The sequence below is a fragment of the Suricata suricatta genome, chromosome 11, assembly GCF_006229205.1.
Source record: "Suricata suricatta isolate VVHF042 chromosome 11, meerkat_22Aug2017_6uvM2_HiC, whole genome shotgun sequence".
NCBI classification, from domain to species: domain Eukaryota; kingdom Metazoa; phylum Chordata; class Mammalia; order Carnivora; family Herpestidae; genus Suricata; species Suricata suricatta.
In genome coordinates, this window is record NC_043710.1 from 18,290,860 (window position 1) to 18,303,354 (window position 12,495).

Below are 12,495 nucleotides of genomic sequence, written 5' to 3' on the forward strand. Positions count from 1 at the left end.
CTTATCTTCACTTTGCTTATTGATTTAAAAAATTTTTCCATATGGAACACAGATAATGATGTGTGAAGAAAGGCCACAGAAGTTATGAAGATACGCAGGTGCTGGTGTGGGGGCCAAGGTAGGAGGGCCAGGACTTATCAGGGGAAGGAAGGGAGAAATGTGGAGGTCTGGACGCGTTCGTGCGCTGCGCTGGGGAGTGAAAGGGGGTCGCGGGGCTGGAGGTGGGGTGGAGGGCAGCAGGGGGGCAGGCGGGAGGATGTAAGTTTATGAAGCCGGCAGGGTCCGTCCTGCCTGGGGATCCTGAATGGCATGGTAAGGCTGATGGGTAGGGCTGGAAGATTTAGGGGGGAAAAAAAAGGCTAACAATAAACCAGGATGCTCAGTTAAATTTGAATTTCAAATAAGCAACGAGCCCGTTTTACTGTAAGTATTTCCCATACAATATTTAGGACATACTTATACTAAAGATTATCCATTGTTTCTATGAAAGTGATAGCTGAGCACTCAGTATTTTCCTTGTCGGTCCTGGCGTGAGCTCTGGGGACCGATGAAAGCCTTTTGAGAAGGTCATGATACCATCAGACGTGTGTGTTTTACACACCGTGTCTGGTTGTATTTGAGGGTAGTGGGCCTGAAGGCAGAGAAACTGTTAGGAGGTGAATGTAAGCCTGTGGTCTGGAAGCCTCTGGTATGTTAGAGTCATAGGGGTCCCCGAGGCCGATCTGCACCACAAAGGGGGCTGCTCTCTGAAGTGTCCCTACCCGTCCTGCACCCCAGCCCCACCCACCCCCAGGGTGCTCATCTCCCAAAATCTCACAGCAGAGTCCAGAACCCTGCAAAGCAGACGTTATTGGGGATCTAATTGCTCCTTTCAAATAGCATTTTAAATGATAAAAGCAACTCTTGTTTATTATGGTAGAACAAACAGACACTTAATTCAGGGGCGCCTGTGTGGCTCCATTGGTTAAGCATCCGACTCTTGATTTGGGCTCAGGTCATGTCCTCACGTTTGTGGGATTGAGCCCCAAGTTGGGCTCTGTGCTGACAGTGTGGAGCCTGCTTAGAATTCTGTCTCCCTGTCTCTCTCTGCCCCTCCCCAACTCTCATGCACATGGTCACACATCTCTCTCAAAATAAATAAAATAAACTTAAAAATTTTTATTCAGATAAAAAAAAGTGAACAAAATCAACCCTTATACCTGCATTCCCAGCTCTGGAAGCTTCTAGAATTTTCTGAAGACAGATACTCCACTCCTCCTCCACTTTTTTTTAAAGATGAGATTTACCACTACAACTCAAACATCTTTCTAGATACAAAAGTGCTATTCTTTTATATTATCTGTTTCATTTGCTCATCAAATATTTATTGACTACCTACTGCATACATGCCACAATTTAGACAAGGGTAAACAAAGGAAACCTCTTCAGATACACTCCCTGTTTTATGGAAGGCAGAGAGAGACCATAAACAAAGGGGAAAGTCCCAAATAAATACATAGTGATGTGTGCTAAATGCCAGAAAAGAAACAGTTGCGGAATAAAGAATATCGGGAAGATCTATTTATGGAAATATCGTCCTTTATTTAACCAATCTCCTATTACTGTCCAGTGACTGGTTATTTTTGGATTTTCTGTGTAATGATGCCATGATGAACTTTCTAGCTAATTCTTTGTGCCTATCCATAATTATTTCTCTTGTTTTAAATTTTTTTATGTTCATTTATTATTGAGACAGAGAGAAACAGAGTGTGAGCTGGGGAAGGTCAGAGAGAGAGGGAGACACAGAATCTGAAGCAGGCTCCAGGCTCTGAGCTAGCTGTCAACACAGAGCCTGATGGGGGGCTTGAACCCACAAACCGTGAGATCATGACCTGAGCCGAAGCCAGACACTTAACCAACTGAGCCACCCAGGCGCCTCTCATAATTATTTCTTCAGAATTCGTTCCTGGAAGTGGGATTTCTGGGTAAAGACAAGCACACTTTTTATTAGTTTTTCTTTAGTATATTTAAACACACTTCTGTATTTTCCCTATGGTTTACATGTCTTTCACTTAAAAAATAATATGCTGCAACATTCAAATTTGGGGGTGTATAGCTTTATGAATTTTAACACATTCCTGTGCAGAGTCATGTACTCACCACAACAACTGGGGTGCAGGGTGGGTCCACACGTGGCCCTTTCTGGTCAAGCCCTCCGCCTCCAGCCTCTAGCAATGGATGATCTGTTCTCCATCCCGATCCTGTTGGCTTCCCAGAGTGTCATATGATAAATAAGTGGAGTCATACATATGTAAATTTTGAGTCTGGCTTCTTTTAATGAGATCATGAGCTGAGCTGAAGCCGGCCACTTAACCGACTGAGCCACCCAGGTGCCCCTGACCTGTGTATTTAGACGTTTTGTCCCCCGTTTTCCCCCTTTGCATCCCTGATAACTAAGCCCCACACTTTATTCAGACTTTACAAGGTTTTTTTCCTAATGTCCTTTTACTGTTCCAGGACTGGATCCAGGACACCACATTTAATCCTCAGGTCTTCGTAAGCCTCCGTGGCCTGTGTGAGTGTCTCAAACATTCTTTGTTTCAAGGAGCATTTTTAGGGCTTGTGTTGGTGGACGGGGGCACCCACCACACCTGACCTTCCATCCCCCACCCCACCCCCCACCTCCCGCAGATGGGCAGCTCCCGGAGGGCCAGGACACAGTCTGCCTCTCCCCACTGAGCACAGATCTAGGCTGTCTGTGCATCCCCTGCACCGTCATCCCAGGAGCTGCGGCCCCTTCGGGTGATTTCCTGGGCCTGGAACTAACCCAGGGACCGCCAGGCTGTGCTTGGGACACAGCCCGGTGGCAGATGAGGTGGGCCGGGGAGGTGATCAATGGCTAACCTTTACCCTTCTCCCCTACCCCCGCACGACTGTTTGGATAGCAGGAGGTTTAGTCAGTGCCCTTTAAATAGCATGAAAGGGCCTCACGCTGGCCTGTTTTGTTTAAGGAGATTACATCGGCGCTGTGTGCTCTGCCACGGGGTGTGCAGGGCCGGCTCACCCGAGAACAGAGCGAGTGGCATGTCCTCCACAAAGCAGATGTTTGGAGGAGAAATAGATGTAATCAAAACCATGGAGGATAAAATTACTCAGGCCCCTTAGACCTACACTCCATATGCACGGGCCCGTGCACAAGTACACATGTGCGCGTGTGCGCCCCTCCATGTCCACACTCGCCCACGTGTGCCCAGGGACGGTCCCTCGCACAAATCCCGTTGCACAGCAGCATGCGCCCTACTTGTGGGCCTGCACTCGAGCCCACAAGCCAGCGCGCTCCACAGACCTGTCCACAGGCAATGACACATAGGTTCCCCACACCATTGCCAGCGGCAGGCCAGCGCCACAGGCTGGAGGGGACACGTCCTTGCATGCAGAAGGAATGCGCGCAGAGAGGCCTCTGGCACCCCTCCCCCCCGCCCCCCAAGCGGTTCCAGAAGGGCACTGTCTGGTAATCCTAGCCACGGAAAAAATCACCTCGATAGATTTGGGAATCTCAAGGGCTTTCATATCGAAAAAAGGTTAGACTAGGGGGACAACAAGCAGAGGGTAAGGGAGTGAAAAGAGAATTTCTATTTCTTAAATTTTTTTTACATTGATTTATTTTTGAGAGACAGAGCACAAGTAGGGGAGGGGCAGAGAGAGAGGGAGACACAGAATCCAAAGCAGGCTGTAGTCTCCCAGCCATCAGCACAGAGTCTGACATGGGGTTCGAACTCATGAACTGTGAGATCATGACCTGAGCTGAAGTTGGACACTCAACCAACTGAGCTACTCAGGCTCCCCTGAGAATTTCTATTTCTTGCATTTCTGGGAGTTCAGTCATAGGTTGGCGGGCCTTCTGTGGCTCCTAATTAAGAATATATCCTTGGGGGCACCTGGGTGTCTCGATGAAGCCATTGACTTCAGCTTGGGCCGTGATCTCATGGTTCGGGGATTCAAGCCCTGAGTTGGGGCTCTGGTGGTGTGGAGCCTGCTTGGGATTCTCCCTCTCTCCCTCTCTCCCTCTACCTCCCCCAAAATAAATAAATAAACTTAAAAAAATATATATCCTTGAACCAAATGCTTCTACTTCATGAGATATGGTTGCTGAAAATATGTCCCCAGGGCTTTTTAATGGGTACGTGGTCCCATCATGGCCGCCATTGCTTTCATCCCCCAGTGGGGGAGGCACTGACTGCTCTTGATGTATGTGTGCACATGACTTGATTACTTGGGTCATCTGGGGTTTATATCCAGATCAAGACATTCCACTGGGAAGCTGCAGATCCGGATTATATTGTCTTGGGCCCCAGAGACTGGGACAAAACCCTCTTGAGGACCCCTCCCCACTACGGGAGGGTCATCTGCCCGGAGCCAGCCCAGAGTCCCTATGGAAAGAAGCAGAGGAGAGAAGCTAGATTCGCAGGCAGGCGGCTTGGACCTGGGGGCTGTGCTGCGGCTCAGCCTCATGCATTGCCAGTGCTGTCGGCCTGAGGAAGGCCGCCCGCAGGTGGGGCAAGCTGAGTCTCCCAGTGGCCTTTACCCAGCATGGCACCGTGGTGGGCATGGAGCTGGCTCCCAGAAGATCTTGGACTGGGTTTTCTGGATGTCTAAATTCTAGAGCCCCTTCCGCAATTCTCCTCTCTTTTCTTCTCTTTCTACCCTGACGCCCCCTGTTTCCCTCTTGCCCCCACATGGAGACATCCTTCAATGTCTGTGTTGGTCCTCTCCCCTCCCCTCTGCCGCAACCTCATCTCCCCTGTTGTGTGAGCCGTTCGTGGAGGCATTAGTGATTGCAAGCCTCTTTTTCACCTGTCCTGTCCACCTTTCTCCTCCTTGTCCAGCAGGACGAATTGATCCATGTATCTGTCCAACAAATACTGTCTGCCTGGACCTCTAGGGCCTGTAGCTGTGCACAGTAAGCACATGGAGGTAGCTGGACAGAGCCAGAGCTCAGCAGTGTTTGGTTGTTAGAAATTAATCTTTATTCTCCAGCAACTTCTCCCTGCATGTCTGTCATCTGCCTCATCCTGGGCTCAGCCCAGGTTTAGGGACATGAGGCTCCAACCCTTGGGGAACTGATGTTCTGCAGGAAGAAATGGACACTCAGGGACTGATTGTATACTAGTCAGAAATACAAGCAGTAATTGGAGAGGCTAAGCAGAGGACAAAGGGGTGTGTATGGTTGTTGCAGTCTGGGAGGACTTCCTGGAGGAGCTGGTGCTTAACTGGATCTTGGAGCAGCTGGAAGGAAGGGCATTCCAGGCAGGTGGCTGGAGGTGCGGTGAAGAGGAACAAGGGGGTCGCCGTTGGTGAAGAGTCATTCATCATGAGCAGCAGAGCCCTCTGTTTTCAGTGACTGTCTGGTGGAGGGCGCTGCAGGGCCACCCAGCTGACTCACTGCCTCACTCCTCCTCAGGATCATCTAGTCGAAGAGCAGTCTGCTGGCTTTGCTTCAGGGTCCAGCACCCATCACCCAGCCCATCCCTGGCGCCCACCGGTCTCAGTCTCGTTAAGCTCGGGGCCACCTGAGGAATAGTGGTGGAAGCCACAGTTGTTTAGCCGGGAGACGGAAGCCTCCAGGAGGTGTGGCCGCTGCCTCTGGGAAGGACCCTGGACAGTTAGAGCCCGGACCATTGCGCCGGACCTCAGATGAACAGCCCAGCCATCCTGAAGGCGCTGAGCTAGCTCCCTGTCACCACAGCCCATCTGGGATCTGTGCACTGAGTGCCTGAGGGAGCCTTGGCTTGTCATGAGACCAGCTGGGTGGGCCACCAAACCTTGGGGAATTATTCTTTGTTATCCAAATTAGAGACCTAGCCTCCGACATAAAGCAAAATGATCAACAGTGATGACTGAGATTAGACAGCTCGCTGCCCTCTTCTCTGGCAAATGTTTGCCAGAATCCGTCCATCTCTAGGCTTTTCTGGTTGGCCAAAGCGTCCCTGGACACAGAAGCCTTCTCTTCCTTCTTCCCTCTTCTCAGATACCTGGGGAGGGTCTCGATGCTGACTGAGGCAGAGGGGAGACTCCACTGGGCTGAGCAGTGCCACACCCCTGCCTGCTCCCCACTCCAGACAAGGCACAGCTGCTCCCATTAGCAGATGAGACTCTGAGATCTGAGAAGAGTCATTGGAGGTCAGGGGCAGATGGTGACAGAGCTGGGGACAAGAGCAGATCTCCCAACTCTCGGCCAGGTGGTCCTTGTGCACACCGTGTTGTCCTCCCATTTCTCCCCCACTTGCTCGGGCTCAGTGGGTGACCCGAAACTAGACCCTTAGTTCTCACCATAGAAGACTGGGCATTCTCGGCTGCTTCCCCGCTGGCTAAGCCTAGAACTAGGTCAACGCTAAGGGCCTTTCCTCAGAGGCCACATCTTTCCCTCCTCGTTTTCAGAGGCTGGTCCTCCTGCCCCCAGTGTGAGCAAGCAGGAGGGCAGGACTCCATGATGAGAGCTCCTGCATTCCTCTGCCCCTCCCCCTCCCTCCCTGGGAAGAGGCCCCAAGCCCACAGGGTAGGGGAGTAGGAGTAGGGGACTGACCCATGAGCCAGAGGCTCACTCATTAGCACACATTCCCTGCCTCCTCTCTCTCTCCCGCATTAGTCCCCCCCACACTTAAAACTAGGGGTTCAGGCTGGTCCCCACAACCCTCGGGTTCTGTGACACGGAGCTTCCCCGTGAAGCACGACCCCTCTCGCGGTGCAGGGTGGTCCCAACCCCAGGCTGGATGCCAGAGGACACACTAAGGGTCCTCGGGTCATGGGATGGGGCCTGGAGATCAGTGCTGGGGCAGGAGGGGCAGGGTCTGTCCCCCCCCCCCCCTCCGCCCCGAGTCTGGCCTCCAGGAAATTGCATAACAGAGATGTTTATTTTTGGTGAGGCTGGGTGGGATTTCTTTAAAAAAAAAAAAAACCCCAAACATAAAACTTATTTGTCTGCCAGGAAGATAAATATCTTTGCTGAAAGCTCCTGGCCCCTCTGCCAGTTGCAGTTTGCATAATGTTGTCACTGAAGCTGTGGCGATGTGTGTGCCCAGCTCAGGTGGGTGTCATGCAGGATGCCCGTGAGCTGCCCCCCGCCCCGTGGCATCAGCAGGTCCACTCGGGCGCTCACCTCCACCCCTTCATTGGAGCCGTGGAGACAGAGGTGGGGATGGAGTCGGGGGCCTGAGCCAGAGGCGTGTCTCTGTCCTTACACGTCACGCCCACGGCTTGGCCCTGTTCCCGAAGGAGGCGCTCACACCCACCACGCGTGGCTGTGATCACCAGCTTGTACGTGTGAAGGCCCTCTCACATGCTCCCCCTTATTAATCTGTACTTGTGTGGTGGGTGTGGGGGCGTGAGGCACATCATCTCACTCCGCAGGAGTCCCAGGCAGGGGGTGAGGCTCAGAGCGGGGCTCAATGTGCTCTCCAGACACCAGGCCAGCCCCCCGCCCCCCTGCACACAGACGCTCCTGCCTGATGGGAGGGCTTCTCAGGCTCAGAGTCCTCTGCTCCCCCAGAGACCACTGCAGAACTGGGAATCCCACCGGCAGAAATCTGCATGCCGGCAGCCAGCACCATGCTGAGGGCTTTGCCTGGCAGCCTCCTTAACCCCACACTACCCAGTGAAGAGGATCCCACAAGTATCTCCAGCCCCGTTTTATAGAGGGGGAAACTGAGGCACAAAGAAGTTAAGTGAACTGTCCAAAGCACAGAGCAGGAGAGGTTCATGTGTGATTCACACCCTCCACTGGCTCCAGAGCCCATGCTCTAAACTTGGCCCCAAGTATGTCCACCCAGGGTGCTAACTGGGCCATTTGGGCGTGATTGAGTTACTCCCCACTTCACTGTCCCCTCTGGCCTCCGCCTTCTCATCCTTGACGTGCGTAGATGGACTGGTCCTTTCCAGCTCTAGGCATCTAGGAACCAACCAGCAGAGCCTCATTCTGTCAGATGGCGACGGCCATGAGCCCAGGTGGAGAGCTTAGCATAAGTCTATTGGGCGCACACGTCAGCTTCCTGGGAGTGCGGTGTCCACCCTGCGTCCTCAGCGAATTCAGTACTTGCCCGGAGTGGGCAGGACCCCTTGTGGATGGCAGGGGTGTGACCCCTCATGTGGGATTCTTGGTGGGGGGAGGGGTCTCCGCAGCTCCTGCTGGAGCCCACACAGGACCAGGCCAGGATAGGAGGGCCATTGCTGTCTGCCTCACCGCTGGCCTCCTCCCTGCCCCTGCCCTGCGGGGCCAGGCGCGGTGGCTGCTTGAGCTTTCCCTTCCCCGGGAGTCTGAGGTGCTGAAGTCAGCATTCCCAATTCCCAAAGCAGAATTCTGGCCAAGAGGATCCTTCTAGAAGGAAGAGCACAGGGTCAGTGGGGGATGGGGAGTAAACATCTGAGAGATCAGATTGGCTTACCAGAGTCATATTACATTGGGGCTGAAAGGGGTCCATTCTGAGATGATGGCACAGGGGCTCAGAGAGGGAAAGGACTTGGCCAAGGTCACACAGCATGTGGATGGCAAGCCAGGATTAGAACCCTCATCTCGCATCTAGTGTGACTCTGAGATGGACGAATGGCAGAGGATGGCGCTCCCTGTCCCTCCCTCTTCTCTTGCTTGGCTCAGCCACTGGTCTCTGACTTTGTTTCCTCCCCTCTCAGCCAAAGAGAGCTCCCTGGGCGAGCCGGAGTTACCGCCGGACTCTGACACGGTGGGGATGGACAGCAGCTACCTCGGTGTGAAGGAGGCTGGGGTGAAGGGGACCCAGGAGCGGGCCAGTGCCGACCTCCCCAGCCCGCTGGATAAGGCCGACTCAGAGAGCAACAAGGGCAAGAAGCGGCGGAACCGAACCACCTTTACCAGCTACCAGCTGGAGGAGCTGGAAAAGGTCTTCCAGAAGACCCACTACCCCGATGTGTACGCACGGGAGCAGCTGGCCATGAGGACAGACCTCACCGAGGCCCGTGTGCAGGTCAGTGAGCGCACCTGGGGAGGTGGGGGTGGGGAGAGCAAGGCGGGTGACCCCTGGGCTGATGACCGAAGCTAGGACCACCTGACTGTCCCCAACCACACCAGGGCTTTCTTTATCTCAGCCCAAAGAGAACCTGCCCCTCACACCCCTGCTTCGACCAGAGAGAGGCTGCTTTTACCCACTGACTACCAGGCCTCTTGCCCTGGTGGGAGCAGGGGCAGAAGAAGGAGGGCCCTGAATGGAGGGGCAGGAAGCCCGTTAGCTGGATTTCTGGGCTCTGTGTGGTATGAGCATCCAGGCCCTTTCACAAAGGAGAAGATGATCGGGCTCTGCTCTCGAAGGCCTGTCTGTTAAGACGGAAACAGGATAAACCTGAAGACACCCACGGCATTCCAGTGGGCAGAAGCAGAGAACAGCCCGGCTCTTTCTGCCAGGGATGGCTGCCTTCTCCTCTGTCGTTCAGCTCCTCTCTCACTGCACCTTCTCCGTGCAGTCTTCCCAGTGACCATGGTCCAAGCAGTGGCCCTTGACCACCATCCCGCCACCAAAACCCCCAACCCACCCCAACCCTCCAGAACCCAAACAGCACTAGTCAACCCACCCAGCCCAGCAGAACCCAGCACAGCTCAGCTCTACCCAACAGAACACAACCTCACACACCGTAACCCAATCCACACACCCAATGCAACACAACCCAACTCATCCCCCACCAACACCCCACAACACAAGCCAACCAGGCACCTTCTTCCACAACCAACCCAGGTGGCCTGAACGGGTTTATCCATGTTTCTCCTCCCGTTCTACTGTGGGTTCCTGAGAGCGGGTGCTGTCTGATCCTTCATCACCATCTACTGCCACCAAGAGAAGGCTGAGCCCGGAGCAACAAGGGCAAAAAAGAAATGCTTGGAGATGGGTGGACCTCCTTTGTCCAGAGAAGTGTGTCTTCCCTCCTTGCATGGAGTTCCAGCAAGAACGGGACCAGAGGGGAATTAAAGCCTCCAAGTACCCAAAACAGTGGGTGATGAAATCCATGCAGTAACGCTCGGGCTTCAGTTTCACCCAAATAAATGTCGTGCTCAGTCAGCTTTTCCAACCCATAGCCTGTTAGAAATGGCAAATGAGGTATTGTCAAGCAGCCACTTTTCACCCTCCAGTGGGCTGGGGAAGTCAACAGCTTTTTCTTTTTTTCATTTTTCTTTTTTTTAAGGCAGGACAGCTCAGCTGGGCCTGCCTCAGCTCAGAAGTAGGTTGGGTGTCAGGACAGAGTGTTCCCTCATCAGCAGGCCCCAAGGGCGCCCCCTGCTGCCTCCGTTCACCAAAGAACCTTTCCCAGAGCGTTTCCAAGGCATCAGTAAAAGGTTCATTTCAATTAAGTTCTGTTTAATCAGGCAGAGGTGTCCTTAACACGGTCCAGAGATGTTTTCATCAAAAATGGACGTTGCAAACAAGGACCGGCGGTTACCATAAAGAGGTAGCCATCCGGAAACTGCATGTAGCCGAAGTGACTGAAAAGTCAGGATTTGAGCCACAAGTTCCCGGCTCCGGTGGCCTGCCTGGTGCCCGGTGATGGCTGGGGAAGGAAGGCAGGGCAGGGGAGGCTTTGCTGTGATTCCAGAAACCTTCACACACTGACTATCTTATTTGAATCAGGATAAGCCACCTCACATGCCTCAGAGTCTGGACAGGAGCCCCAGAATCTGGCCTCAGCTCTGCCAGTGGAATGGAAGGAAGTGAAGAAGGCAGTGGAAAAGGGGGCCATTCCTGTAGGCGCCCTGTTGGTGGTGGGAAAAATCAGTTTGTCCTCTGTGTAGAGTGTGTGTTCCTTACGAATGGATGGGAGTGCCCAGGAGTAGGATCCACTTAGTATTGAAGGAAGGATGGCTCTTCCCAGACAAAACATGGAAATGACACTGGGGTACGTAGAACATTTTTCAGGAACCATGATATAGCTGAACTAGAGTGTTCCCTCTGCACATGTGTGTGCGTGCACGCACACACACGAATTTTTGCCTACTTCCAAAAAGGAGTTGAGGCAGCTTACAATGAATGACTTCTTATTTTCATTTAAGAACAAGAACAGTGTCATGAAATAGGAAGGTAATTATGTCAAACGTCTAGGCTAAGATTCATAGTCACCACTGAGCACAGATTTCAACCCTGAGCTTCCCCGCAGCCAAGGCAGAAAGGGAAACCCTGATGTGTAGCATATCTTATCTTCTGAGAAGATGATTGTAGCAATACAGAAAGTTAGTGCTGGAAGGGATCACCTGGTCCTCTCGTTTGATAATAAGGAAGAGGAGGTCCACCTGTGATCAGGTGACTCAGGAACTGGCAGAATCTAAGACTCCCGAGTTCCAACCTGGTATTTCTTTTGGTTTAGCTTGCTGTGCCAGGATATGGGCCGTATTGTTCAAAGACTTTTCTTTGTATGAAGGCGGCAGGGTGGGTGGGACCTTCATGTGCGTCAGACCTCTGGATTGAGCCTGGCAGTGCCCTGAGGTTTCGGGAGGAGACCCCGCCTGCCTCTGCCGAGTTTGCTCTGGGCCTACACTCAGCTGGGGGGAAGCCAGGTGCCTAGTGTGGCAGTGGGGGGCTCCGAGATGGACCTTTCCTGGGAAGAAGCTCAGGGTTTGGCCTTGCTCCAGGGGGCTACAGGGGCCTCTCTCTGCTGTCTGGGATTACGATCTCCACAGCTGGTGTCTGAAGACAATAAGACTGAGGCCTCCCCGCCCTAGGCCACCCCGCCCTGGCCCCAGATGGGCTGCGGTTAGCGAGGCCCCCGCCAAGACGGTTGGTTCCTCGGGGAGAGGCCTGTGCTGAGCAGGCCCAGGCCGGGGTGGGCCGGGAGCGGGGTGGTCCTGGGACGCGACACGCAGGCTGGAAGCCTGGACCTTGTGGTCCCCTCTCCCGCTCAGGGTTGTCCTGTGGAGACAGGCTGGGGCCCCGGAGCCCTGGGGCACAGAGCATCTGTGGGGAGTTCTCAGAGGCCAGAAATGGAAGGACCTAATCTCCAGGCCCTCCACCCTGAGCTCCGGCGGGGGCAGGGGGGCCCCTGCGAGGACGCCCCCCCCACCACCTAGCTGATGCATGGAGGAGGCGGCAGACCCAAGAGGCTGACTTAGCTCAAGGGCTCCAGCCCTGCTCAGAAACTGGGCCCGGGGCTGCAGGCCGCGGAGGAGGGGTGCGCAGTGCTGCTGCCCACAGCCTGGCCTCTCCTGTCGGTCTTAACCCTCTGGTAAATCCCTGGGCCTGGCCCTCCTCCACTCCGCTCTCTCCGCGGTGCTCCCCCCGCCCCCACTGCTCAGCTGTCCTTCCAGATAACCCCGGCACCCCCACCGTGCTCTCCATGCCCAGCTCCAGCCCCCACATTCCATCGCCCCCCACTCCGCTCCTCCTTCCACTTCTTGGACCCGGCCACCCCCTTCCAGTGCAGCAGCTCTCCCCCCAACCCATCCAGAGCCCACATGACACCTTCACCTGCCGCTCCCACCCACCGGGGGCCCCAGGGAAAACCCCCCTCAAC

General features: G+C 54.1%; 1 protein-coding gene across 1 annotated transcript in view; it reads left to right on the forward strand.

Moving 5' to 3' along the window:
• Positions 1 to 12,495, forward strand: part of ALX4 (ALX homeobox 4) — a 39,833-nt gene that overhangs the window by 22,866 nt on the left and 4,472 nt on the right. Inside the window, exon 2 of the mRNA XM_029915404.1 lies at positions 8,662 to 8,972. Coding sequence (XP_029771264.1) covers positions 8,662 to 8,972 — 311 coding nt within the window. The remainder of the gene's footprint in view (positions 1 to 8,661; positions 8,973 to 12,495) is intronic.